Source organism: Rana temporaria, chromosome 2 (assembly GCF_905171775.1).
Source record: "Rana temporaria chromosome 2, aRanTem1.1, whole genome shotgun sequence".
Taxonomy (NCBI): domain Eukaryota; kingdom Metazoa; phylum Chordata; class Amphibia; order Anura; family Ranidae; genus Rana; species Rana temporaria.
In genome coordinates this window covers 258,806,556-258,820,234 of record NC_053490.1, presented here as the reverse complement: position 1 = coordinate 258,820,234, position 13,679 = coordinate 258,806,556, and the positions used below count along the sequence as shown (strand labels likewise).

The 13,679-nt window shown below is 44.5% G+C and overlaps 1 protein-coding gene across 1 annotated transcript in view; it reads right to left on the bottom strand.

The window, feature by feature from the left end:
* PPM1E (protein phosphatase, Mg2+/Mn2+ dependent 1E) overlaps positions 1 to 13,679 on the bottom strand; it is a 313,369-nt gene that overhangs the window by 82,831 nt on the left and 216,859 nt on the right. The window contains exon 3 of the mRNA XM_040336826.1: positions 6,199 to 6,398. Coding sequence (XP_040192760.1) covers positions 6,199 to 6,398 — 200 coding nt within the window. The remainder of the gene's footprint in view (positions 1 to 6,198; positions 6,399 to 13,679) is intronic.

Sequence of the window (13,679 nt, the reverse complement as noted above, 5' to 3'; positions counted from 1 at the left end):
GCGTAGTAGGCGCAACAGATGGTGCGCTCCGCTGACTACTGACCCTATTTGTGCGTCCATTGTCATGAAGGTGTCGAAGATGACCCCGAGACTTTTGACTTTGGAGCTAGGGGTGATGATTTGGCCCAGAATGGGCGGGGGTGTCCAGGTTGTTGCCAGTTGACTCTTTCGGCTGGCGTGAAACATAAGGAGTTCTGTTTTTGAACTGTTGAGTTTAAGATAACTCTTAGTCATCCAGTTTTCTATCAAAGAGAGACATTTCTCTAAACTGAGATGATGATCCTTTTTGTTGCAGATGCGAAAATACAGTTGCGTATCGTCTGCATAAGAGTGATAGAGTAGTTCTTGGCTACTGATAATATCAAAGAGAGGGCGAAGATAGATGTTGAAAAGCACCGGTGACAGGGGGGATCCTTGGGGGACTCCACATGACACCGTGCGCTTTTCCGACGTGAAACAACCCAATTTAACTGTTTGTGATCGGTTTTCAAGAAAGGAAGAAAACCATGGTAAATCACCTTCTGCGACTTCTGCTACCTTGGCTAGTCGCATCAGTAACAGTTTGTGGTCTACCGTGTCAAAGGCTGCGCTTAGGTCCAGCAGAACCAGGAGACAAGATTCTCCTTCGTCTGCGGCCTCGAGGGCATCGTCCCATATTTTGAGTAAGGCCGTTTCTGTCCCGTGTCCGGGACGGAAGCCTGATTGTAATGGATCCAGTAGATTGTGGGTATCTAGATGCTGTTGCAGCTGTTGTACCACTACTTTCTCCATTATCTTGGAGAGAACATTAAGGCCTGTTATGGGACGGCGGTGAGTTGGGTCCTTGGGATCCAGGTTAGGTTTTTTCAAGATGGGCTGGATTGTGCCCTCTTTCAACAGGGATGGCACTGTGCCTTCCTTAAATGACTGGTTTATAAGCTGTGTGATGGGTGGTGCCAGGATGTCGGCACATTCCTTCAGCAGTTTGGTGGGGATGATATCATTGGGCGATGTGCTGTTCCGCAAAGCACCAATGATATTTTTTGTGGTATCGATGGAGATCGGTTCCAGAGTGAACTTTGTTGATTGTAGAGCGTTTCTGTGGGTGTTTTGTGGTTGATTGACGGTGGGGTTGAGGGGGGTATTGTTTTGCATGATGCTTTCCCGGATTCTTTCAATTTTGTTGATGAAGAAATCCGATAGTTCATTGCAGAACTCTTGGGTGTCTGAGTTGGGGACTTCAAGACATCCTGGGTTCATGGTCTGGGTGACCATCTTGAAGAGTTCGCGGGGGCGGTTTAGGGCGCTGTTAATCGCCAAAGAAAAATGATGTTTCTTGGCTTTGAAGATTTCTTTATGATATCGTGTTGTTATTGCCTTGTAGATGATGAGGTTATCCTCTGCAGGACTTCTTTTCCAGGCGGCTTCCGCCCTTCTGCGCTCTTGCTTCAGAAGCGACAGCTGGTTGTTGAACCAGCCGGACTTTCTTTTTCGAATGCAGGCTTTGCGTTTCGGTGCTACTAAATCGGCTGACTGTAGCAGGGCTGCGTTTATGGCGTCCAGTGTATCTGCGGCTGTTTGATGTGGATGGATTGTTTTGATTCTGTTTCCCAAGGTAGATTTGAAGAGTTCCGAATGGAGCTTCTTCTGAGATCTAGCCCAGTGTATTGTCACCGGCTTGGGTGCTTTTATCACTGGGGGAATTTTGGAGATTATGAAATTAATTGCATGGTGGTCTGTCCACCATATGAGCGTATAATTTTTTTTTTTTTTTGGTGGACTTTTTTCCCCAGGACTTGACCCCTGCCCTAAGTAATCTAGTGGAGTGCGCTTTGACAGGGAAAGGTGGAAGTTTGTCCTTCAATCTTTAGGCAGAAATTATGATCTTTCAAATCCATCAATGTTGAGTGCACAACAGGAAGTGTTGATGCACCAGAAAGATGGTGACATGCTAGTGGGCATCTTTTATGTCCACAGAAGCAAGAAAGTCTCCGGATGGAGAAAAGCAATGACTGACCTGGTAGATTCCAGATGTTGTGAACCTTTAGATTCAGAAGCCCTTTTGCTTTGGAAACAATGAACAAGTTGAGTAAAACCCCTAGAACATTTCCTTTTCCAGAATAATGGCTATGACCTCTTAAGAGAGGAGCTGTCTCAGCACAGTATAGAGGTCCACTAGTCTTACTTGCTGTGCATTATCTGTGAAAGTCACGGTGGTGATTAGGAGCATACCGTACAAGATTAGATCAATCTGGGTGCACAGTGAAAAGTGCACCTTGTGGACTGTACACATATGTTTAACAACTTTTAGTTTCAGTGGACTTTAAGGCCTCGTACACACGACTGAACATGTCCGCGGAAACTGGTTCTTCGGACCAGTTGCCGCGGACATGTTCGGTCGTGTGTAGGGCTGACCGGACAATTTTCCGGCCGACCAGACAGGTTTCCAGTGGACAACTGTTTCTTAGCATGCTAAAAAACATGTCCGCTGGAACCATGTCCGCCGGACATGTCCGATGGTCAGTATGACTCATCGGACATGTCCGCTGGCCCGAGAACCCGCGCATGACGTCGAATTGATTCGACGCATGCGTGGAAGCATTGAACTTCCGCGTCAGAGAACGTCGGTGTCGTATACGTCACCGCGTTCTCTGTCCGCGGGGATTTTGGTTTGATGGTGTGTACAACCATCAGACCAAAATCTCCGAGCGGACATGTCCAATGAAAACGGTGCAGTGGCGCAGCTATAACCCCTTGTAGTCTTACTTACTAATACGTTGGCAGGTTTGACAACATGAAGCGGGCACAAAAATATATACCCCCCACTCTGAATAGTGAAGGCGCCCATTTGCCTTGGACCTGGAAGCCTGGAAGACATAAAAATCTTCTTAGCCTCTGCAGTAAACATTTTCAGTCTGAGGTTTAGCCTTCTTTTGATGGGGCAAAAGGCTGTTTTTTATCCCAGTGAAATCCTTGGATAGGATACATTCCTCTTCATCCTCAGCTGTCTGTGCAGAAGCAGTGGAAGCTACAGGGAAATCAGACATAACCTATTGGGAAGAAGGTATGGGTACACACTTGCTGACTCATACATTTAGATATCGTAGCAGAGGAAAAAAAAAGTTTCAAAAATAAAACACACTACACAGGTTTTTAAAGTAATTTATTAACTCAGCTCCGGCAAATCTTCTGACTTCTTCCCTCTCCGGCTCTTCTCCCTCTTCTGGCGATGTCTTCTAGCCCTCTGCTGGTTCTTCTCCCTCTGTCCACTGTCTTCTGCCTCTGCCAGGTCTTCTCAGCTGTCTTCTCCCCCTTTTTTTGTCGGGTCTTCTCCGCTGTGTTCTCCCTTTGTTCTTCTTCTGATTTTGACTCAACGCTTTCTACCGCTCTAATGCTGGATGCACGGTGTGCCACTACTTATTTTGGCATATATGGGCGGTGACATCATAAGGGGCAGGGCATCGTGGTGACGCCACACAGTGACTCCGCCCCATGACAATACAAGTAGTGGCACACTGCACACCCAGCATTAGAGCAGCGTTAGAGCAGGAGAGAGCATTGAGTCAAAATGAGAAGAACAGAAGGATAACAGACCCTGCAGAGGCAGAAGACACCAGCAGAGGAGGCAGAAGAGCCGAAGAGGGGAAAAGAGATCAGAAGCAACGTCGGAGCTGGCTTAAAAAATTACTTTAAAAACATGTGTAATGTGTTTTCTTTTTGACACTTTCTTTTAGGTGAATGGGTAGAGGTACAAGGTACCGACCCCGAGAACCAATGGCCAGGATTGTCGGGAAGATGTCCTTGTCCTCGTATTGAGAGCATGCGGCCTGGTACAGTTCAGGAGGGGGGCGCCCGCTCATCCCCACCCTCTTTCCTGACCTGCCGGGCCGAGTGCTCAAATAAGGGACTGGTATGGATTTTCCGGGGGACCCCGCGTAATTTTTTCGGTGTGTGGGTTCCCCTTAAAACCTATACAAGACTGAAGGGCCTGGTATGCTCTTGGAGGGGGAACCCATGCCATTTTTTTTCATTTGGTGTGGAGTTCCCCCTAAAGATTCATACCAGACACAAAGTGCCTGCATTGTCAGGATCAAAGTCGGATCCCCGTTCATTGTAGTCGGATGTCGGATTTCAAGTCGCAGGGCAAAGTCATATGCACAGTCCTATGACTGTCGTGTTGTCAAGTGTGAACCCGGCCTAAAGGGGGCTGAATACAAATGCACGCCACACTTTTCACATATTTATTTTGAAAACCAATTATAATGTTCCTTCCGCTTCACAATTATGCGCCACTTTGTGTTGTGTCTATCACATAAAATCCCAATAAAATACATTTACGTTTTTGGTTGTAACATGAAAAATTTGGAAAATTTCAAGGGATATAAATACTTTTTCAAAGCACTGCATGTATTGTAATGACTGCTTGTTTATTTTCCCGTGCACTGTAAAGATTACCTGTATATTGTTATAAACACGGTTTGTTGGCTGCATATTGGATAATGAATGAACAACGCTCTTTAGCCATCAGCTCTGCTCACTCTGCTCTCTTCTTCTTTCAGCACCAGAGGCGTCCCTAGGGGGGGGCTAGAGGGGGCCCTGACCCCCCCCCAACATCATGCTGTGCCCCACCATGTGCCCCCCCCAAAAAAAATTTTTTTTTGTATTTTGCTCCCTGAGAGGGAGAGCGTCCCCAGTCAGCTCTGCGGGGGATGCCTCCCCCTCCCTCTGCTTGCCGACACTGCATAATGCGATCGCTCACACAACCAGATATTCTAGCCTGGACCGTGTTTAAGTGTGTGCACTGCAGACTGCAGTACACTGTAATCACTGAACTACATTATCTCCATCCCTTCTCTCCCCCCCCCATCTGTCTCCCTCCCCCTCTCCTGTTCTTTCAAAACATTCACAATTTACTTTCACTTTCAGTTAGGCAGATAATATACGGTGCAAATTTCTTTCCTGCATCCACAGATTGCAGGAAAGAAACTTGCATGATTCCCCCATCAACAGACAGTGGTGACAGGGGAATATCCCTCCTGCCCAGCAATTATATTCTCCCGACAAACAGTGATTATCACCAGTGGCTATACAGCAACCACTAGTGATAATTATAAGAGAATCTGCTCATTAATGGTTCAAATCTCAGCCAGTTTCTGCTGAACCAGCTGAGATTTAAACTGTCTATGGCTGGTCTTAGCTCTTAGGCAGCCCATACATTGATTAGCACTGTGGGGTGTCAGCTTCCTGGCATGATCAGGCATGTGGGATTTCAAGCACACCCGAGCCCATCTCTATTGGTTGTAGACAGTTGAGCTCCCTGCAGGTTGCTTAGCAGCAGTGGACCCTTCTCTGACATGCTGATCGGAATGCAATCCAGGTGATGCTCTTAGTCAAATCCTAGTCATAAATATCAGTGATTTTATTGATCAAATAAGTGGTTGTACTCTTGATGCTAATAAATACTGTGTTTATTAGATCTGACTGGGAGCATCACCTGGATCACATGCCGATCAGCATGTCAACAGAGAAGGTTATACAGCATTACTGCTGCTAGGTGACCAGCTGGGGGCTCGGCTCTCTATAACCAATAGTGCCAGCCTTCCCCTGCATGCACCCATAATGTCACCAGCACTAGGTCCTAATAGACTGCCGCCGCTGCCAAGGAGACAGATGCCAGACCAGCGCTGTAAATAGCAGGGACATGACAGCTGGGGATCCCCACTGTGGTAGAACACTAGGGCCCGGTGGCAAGACAACCTTTGCAACAATGATAGTTCTCCCACTGCTTTGGACCCTTATATTTTTTTGGTGTGCTGGTGACATATATCTCTTGTTTTCTGCCACCCTGGGGGGCCCCAGTATAGTAGGAAGGGAGCTCACTGCAGAACATGTGAAAGGGCCCATAGTGGGATCATAGTAAAGGGCCCCAGGATATATATATATATATATATATATATATAATTGCATTTTGTAGTTGGCCCCCCTACTTTTGTCCCTGTCCCCCATGTGCCCCCCCTAAATATGAAAGCTGGAGACGCCACTGTTCAGCACATGTGCATGCAGCAGTATGTGGATTAGATTACTAAACTGACCCCACCCTTCCCCCAATCCAAGGGCTGCTGTGTAGGAGATTTGTAAATGCTGTATAATTTCTACTACGATAATGTAACTTTTTTAGGTCTAAACAGTCTTTGTAATTGTTTACACTTTGTCACTTACCTCTAGGTTGAAGAGGATGTTAAAGTCAGGAATGCAGACATGCTTATCCTCCATCTTGCGTCGCATATTCTTGATTGCATGTATGGAGGTATCATAGTACAAGTGTGGCTTTCGGAACGAAGGAAAGTCTTTTACCCAGCTACAGCAGATTTCATGAAGCTTGCTGAGAACAGCCCGTGCCAGCTTTACCGACTCTAGCTCTAGAAAAAGGAAAAATATGTCTGACATTATTATGTTTACAGACCATCGCTCTGTCTCAATTATACAGCAAAATACTCAAGATAGGTGGAGTAATTAGTTAGCATGCAATATTAGTAAGTAAATCCATTATGAAAGAACAGCTACCACTGTTGATGTTATCTTCATCCAAAAATTGTGGTTGTCTGAATGTTATATTACTTATCGGCTTTCAATACTTTTTAAATTCACTCCTAACGACTTCCTAACCCCCCAGATAGCCATTATTCGATGGTCACTTTCCATTGCTCGCTTTCCCAACATACCTCCCTGGTCACCCCACTGACAACGTTGCTGAAAGAAACCCCTCTCCAACAGACTTAACCCTACCAACAGATTCTATAAAGTGGGCACACATATTTGGGCCCTCTTCCTTGGGACTGGTGCCACCCGGCCCTGTTAGTATAATTTAATGGGTTTTACTGTTAGGTAGGATGTTAGGGGTAAGTGGGGGCACTGTCCCTTTAAATATTCCAAAATGGGATCTGGGTTTATCCAATGGGAAATCCTGGAAGTTTCTGAATTTCACTGGAAATGTTATACAAGGGCTGCAGAGTGGCCAGGATGAAGGAACCAAGCTGTGAATGGCATGTCACTTGCCTTTAGCATGGAAGTGCTGGTCGGGGGTTTACTGGAGAGAGCGGAGAGTTGTGGGGGACAAGCTTGGTTACGCCTCTGCTTGGAGCCGCCTGCGGAGGTGGACCAGAATGGCGGAATAGCGGCGGTGGCAGAGGATCAGCAAAGGCATTACGGGCAAGGGGCAACGCAGCCTCTCCCTAGAAGACTCACTTAGCGGAGTATGCCCCCTGAACGGCCTGTGGTGATGACGGCAGTGGAAGAAGGAGAGTGCCCTGAGCCTGCGGGAGAAGCAGAGGTTGTCGCCATGGAGGCGGAGTCCAGGAGACGGCGGAGCAGAAGAGGAGGCTTTGCTTGCAGTCTCCTGCAAGATAGAGGGGCGGTAATGCAAGACCACGGGTGGAAAGACCTGGACGAAAGGCACTGTCCGCCTCTGCGGGCGCCTAGCAACAGGCGGCGGCTTCCCCACAGCTTTTGGCTCCTCAGAGTGACCTGCTCCCGGGTGCACTATTTAGCATGCTGCAGCCAGGCCCTAGTGCTTCAGCACTGGCTCCTGCACCAGCTGCACAGGACGAGTCTTTACTGCATAATGCCATTCCTGATATCCTGGTTTACCTGTCTGCTATTTCTACTGCACTCTCTTCTGCTGGCATTCCTATCTCTGTTGGGTTCCCTGCTTCTACAGCTGTATCCTCCTCTGGGTCTTCCTCTGTTTCTTTTGCTGCTCCTTATGTCACTGCTCCTGTGTCACCCAACCATTTAGGTAGCACACTACAGAGTGCAGATATAAACTTGCCCACTGAAACAGCTAGATTGTCAGTGCCTGAATCCAGTATGAAGGAAGTGATGCCATGTGAGATGTCACCATTAGGTTAGAGTTAAAGTGGTTATAAACCCTGTAAAAAAAAAAACCCTGCAAGACAAAAGGTCAACATATTATTTTTTGAAAATTTTACGTCGTTTGCGTAAGTCGTTCGCGAATAGGGCTGTACGTAAGTTGCGTTCACGTCTAAAGCATTGACGATTTGCGGTGTAATTTTGAGCATGCGCACTGGGATTCTTTCACGAACGGCGCATGCGCCGTTCGTAAAAAACGTCAAATACGTGGGGTCACACTAAATTTACATAAAACACGCCCACATTATCCACATTTGAATTAGGCGGGCTTACGCCGGACCTCATAAGCTACGCCGCCGTTTTTTATGAATACGGAACTTGCGCCCTAATTTATGGCGGTGTAACGTATCTGAGATACGTTACGCCAGCAGAAAAATACGCCAGGCTTTCTGAATCTAGCCCTATGTTTATATTAGGGGTAAAGGTCTGCTTAAACAATCTCTTAAAGTGGAGGTTCACCCAAAAAAATAAATTTTTAACATTAGATTGAGGCTAATTACGGGAAGCAGAATCAGGTGTTTTTTTTTTAAATCAATGCAGTACTTACCTTTTTAGAGATAGATGTTCTCCGTGGCTTCCGTGTATGGGCTGCGAGACTGGGCGTTCCTATTTGATTGACAGCCTTCCGACCGTCGCATACAGCGCGTCACGAGTTGCCGAAAGTAGCCGAACATCGTTGCGCAGGTGCCGTATAGAGCCGCACCGACGTTCGGCAACTCGTGACGCGCTGTATGCGACCGTCGGAAGGCTGTCAATCAAATAGGAAGCCAGTCACGAAGACCATACCCGGAAGCGGCGTAGAACATCTATCTCTAAAAAGGTAAGTACTGCATTGATTTAAAAAAAAACACCCGATTCTGCTTCCCGTAATTAGCCTCAATCCAATGTTAAAAAAAAAATTTGGGTGAACCTCCGCTTTAACATCAATGACTACCCTGAACTACTATTAAACTACAAATGAAAAGAAAACATATCTTAAGCTTGGAACTTGCCTCACGCCACTGTCTTCAGATATTTTCACAAAGCTATAGACATTGAATAGTTCTAATTGCACAGTCTTTGTAATAAGGAAGAAAGAACAGGACACATAATAGCCTCTATTCATGTGTTTATTCTCTCATTAGAATAGAAAGACAAAGCTGGCTGCAGAGCTCTGTGACCCCCACACGTCTGCCAAGGTCAAGCTTATTTACTCCTATTATTGTCAGAGTTTCCTTGTAAATCACTGACATGTTATTTTCCACAATGGTCCATGCCACCAAAGGGGTCACAGCTCCAGATTACAAAGAGACAGGTAAAAAGGGTGCATTACTGACCATATATTATACATATTCTGTACAATCACCTACAAACCTAAAGAATAATTTCAACTTGTATCCCATCAATCAGGAAGACCATCATACTACATGCAGATCTAAAGGAGACTTTACAATCAGATTGTACAATGAAGGATGTCCTTTAGGCCCCTTTCAGACGAACAGCAGTTTTACCGCAGCTAAAAGCATGTTTATGTTTTGCTGAAATTCAAGACTCCAGGCACAGCGATCAGCTGCATTTGTACAGTGCTTTTAGCTGCGGTTGCGTTTAGCAGCGGCACGGCACGATATTGAACGGGGATCCGACTTGGATCCCTGCCAATACCAAGCACTGTGTCTAGTATGAATCTTGAGGGGGAATGCCACGCCAAATTTCAACTAAAAAAACGGCATGGGTCCCCCCTACAGGAGCATACCAGGCCCTTGGGTCTGCTATGGATTTTAAGGAGACACCCCCTGTGAAAATAGGGGATAGATTTATGAAATGTTAATTTATTTTTATTTTTACTTTGAATGGCGGTTATCTGCAATTCTTGTCAGGACTGTGATATTGCGGTGGATAGTTTGGACACTTTTGACACTATTTTGAGACCATTCACATTTATACAGCAAACAGTGCTATAAATATGCACTGATTACTGTATAAATGTGACTGGCAAGGAAGGGGTTAACACTAGGGGGTGATTGAGGGGTTAAATGTGTTCCCTAGAGAGTGATTCTAAATGTGGGGGGGGGAGGGGACTGACTGGGGGAGGTGACCGATCGGTTTGCCTATGTACAAGGGACACACGATCGGTCTCCTCTACCTGATAGGACGTGGATCTCTGTGTTTACAGTGCACACAATTTCTGCCAAAATAAACAGGTATTTTTTGCACTCAAAGAACAGATAAAATAAGGAACTTTCAAATGGTATATTCAGCAGATCATTGGGAGCCAATAAAAAAATGTATTGTTTGGGTTTACATATATATTGCCCAATATACCGTATGCACCTTTATTGCAGCATATACAGATACCACCAGCCTATTCCTTCAATATTACTGTTTCTTAAAGAATTGATGACCACATATCCCAATATATATGTCAAATACAGTTAGAGAAAAGAGATGGAGAGCAACATCACCTCTCCATAATGCAGTTTTCCATGGAATACAGCTGTCTAGGTCATCCGAGTCTGTATTTGCTAATGTAGATTAATCTATATGCTAATCAGTTTCAAGTGTACCTCTGGGCACCAGGCCCCAGAGAAGTTAATACTGAGACAGTCATTTACAGCTGATCCCAGAGCTTTTGTGTGGAGCAGTTAGGGCACGCAGTATGCGAGATCATGGGACCAGATGCCTTTTATAAAAGATAATATGAGCAGCTGTTTACACCACTCATTAATGTATGTTATGGCACAACAAATTACAGATTACATCCTGCCAGTGAAAATCTGAGGACTTCCCTCAACCGATTGCTTGTCTGGCATTTAGCGAATCGTTACATTCCTTAGCTACCAGAACTTGGATACTGAGTATGCTATTATTTTTAGTCACCTTCCTGGCTTATATGAAGCCCAGTTTACAACTTATGAGGCCCCTTTCACACTTGTGCGACTTGTCCTGCAACTTGGGACAGCAAAGTTGCATGACAAGTCGTATCCCATGATTTCCAATGAGTACCATTCTGTGCAACACAGTAGTCCCTGCACTACTTTGGTCTGACTTTGATGCGACTTGAGGTCCATAGACCAAGATTGCACAGGCATTGCTTCTAGTCGCATCAAAATTGCATCAAAATCGTGCGATTTTCAGGTCGCACAAGTGTGAAAGGGGCCTAAAATAGTGTTTTGAATTGCAGACCTATAATCAAGTATCAGGAGCTTCAAGACTCCCCCCAAAAAAACTTCCTAAAAGATTATATAGGTATTTAATGTATTATAATCATGTTATTTACCCGTAAAAGCTTTTTTTTTAACCACTTCAGCCCCGGACCATTTTGCTGGTCAATGACCGGGACACTTTTTGCGATTCGGCACTGCGTCGCTTTAACTAACAATTGCGCAGTCGTGCGACGTGGCTCCCAAACAAAATTGGTGTCCTTTTTTCCCCACAAATAGAGCTTTCTTTTGGTGGTATTTGATCATTTTTATCGGTACTGCAACCTTATTGTGGACACTTCGGACAAATTTTTGGGACCATTGGCATTTTTATAGCGATCAGTGCTATAAAAATGCATTGATTACTGTAAAAATGTCACTGGCAGGAAAGGGGTTAACACTAGGGGGCGATCAATGGGTTAATTATGTTCCCTCATTGTGTTCTAACTGAAGGGGGGTGGGACTGACTAGGGGAAATGACAGATCGCTGTTCATTGTATGAACATACGATCTGTAATTTCTCCCCCTGAAAGAACCGGGAGCTGTGTGTTTAAACACACAGCTCCCGGTTCCCGCTCTGTAACGAGTGATCGCGGGTGCCCGGCGATGATCGCGTCTGCTGGGCACACGACCGTTTTTCATGTCATGTAAAAAAACGACGTTTTTCTCGATGTGATTCCTCTCAAGCCTGCCTTGCATACACACGATCGTGATAAAAAATGCTCGAGCAAAGCACAGTGACGTACAACACGTACGACGGCACTATAAAGGGGAAGTTCCATTCGAATGACGCCACCCTTTGGGCTTGATTATGCAAATTTCCCTTCTCAAAACTTGCCCCTGAGCATGCGCGTTTTTTGCCCCGTCGTTAAAGCCAACACACGACCATTTTTCACGACGAGAAAAACGACGACGTGAAAAACGTAGAGAATTAATAAAGCAGGTTCTAAATTTTTAATGCCCATTTTTCTCATCGAGAAAAATGCTCTGGAGCCTACACACTATCGTTTTTAATGACCAATTAAAAAAATTGCATTTTTCTCGTCATGAAAAACGGTCGTGTGTACACGGCATTAGTGTAGAGTTGCTTTAAATTGAAGCCTCCTGTCGAGTCAGGAGGCATTTCAACACCTCCTATTCAAGTCTATGGTAACGCTTCCCAAATGCTCTGGCAGGAAGTTGCGGTTCGTTAAGATTAGTTATTTTCAGGGGTCAAGTCCTGGGAAAAAAAGTGTGGGAACTCACCTAAAAATTTCCCACCGCCTCAAAAAAAAAAATTGCGTGTGTTTATACATCCTGCACCCCTTTACATTACCCAACCCCCCCAGCTTTGGACCCCCCTGCATTTTACACAGACAACCCCCCCCCCCCACAGCGTACAGACCTCATTTCTCCCTCTCCTATAAGCTCATGGTCACTTCAGAATTGTTCAGCAGATTTTGTTGAACAATTCTATAACTCTGATCAGCAGATTACAACCCGCTTATCAAAGTTATTAACCCCTAAAGTGACCGTCCACCCCGCCCGCCTCACTGTCCCCTGCCTCTCCACCCCTGCCGCATCCTTTCATCTAAAACTGCCCCCCCCCCCACAGGAGTTGGGGCTTGGGGGCTCAGTAAACATTGGTTCGATAAACATTTGTGCAAATACCGCAGGGTCTAAAAAAATCAGTAGCACCTTCTTTTCCTTTTAGAGGTCATATGCTTTCAGAAAATATATGGTTTTGGGGGTCTTTCTCAAATTCTGAAAGCTGTAAGGGAAAGATGAAAACCTTCAGATTTTTTGAGAAATTTGGATATTTACACTTTTCCGTCTGTTCAATTTTCACCATTTTTCAAAAAGGCGCAATTTAAAAGTTACAAATATTTGTTTTTTTATTCACTCAATACAGCTTAAGCTTTTATATTTAGTAGGAATTTTGTAAAATTTGCTGTGTTTTTATCTATATTTATTTATTATATATAATGGTTTTAGTGTATTTTTTGAAAATATATTGGTCCGATAAACATTTGCGCAAATACCACAGAGTTTAAAAAATGAGTAGCACCTTCTTTTTATTCTACCTATCATGTGCTTTCAGAAAATGTATGGTTTTGGGGGTCTTTCACTAATTCTGAAAGCTGTAAGGGAGAAATTTGGATATTTACATTTTTGCGTACGTTCGATTTTTCACCATTTTGCAAAAGGGCGCAATGTAAAAATGTAAACCTTTTTGTTATTTATTAACTCCATACAGGTTAAGCTTTTATATTTAGTAGGAATTTGTAAACATAGCTGTGTTTTTATCTGCTAATATAGTTTTAGTGTATTTTTTGCCAATATATTCGTTCAATAAACATTTGCACAAATACCGTGGGGTCTTAAAAATCAGTAGCACCTTCTTTTTTTTTTTTAAAGGTCATATGGTTTCAGAAAATATATGGTTTGGGGGGTCTTTCACAAATTCTGAAAGCTATAAGTGAAAAATAAAAAACAGGAAAAATTGCAAAAATGGTCTGACCACCTGACTGTATAAAATGTGTTAAAGGTTTAAAGAAAATAAAAATGAATACTATAGTTATATGTAGTAATCACCCACGGTTATCAGAATGC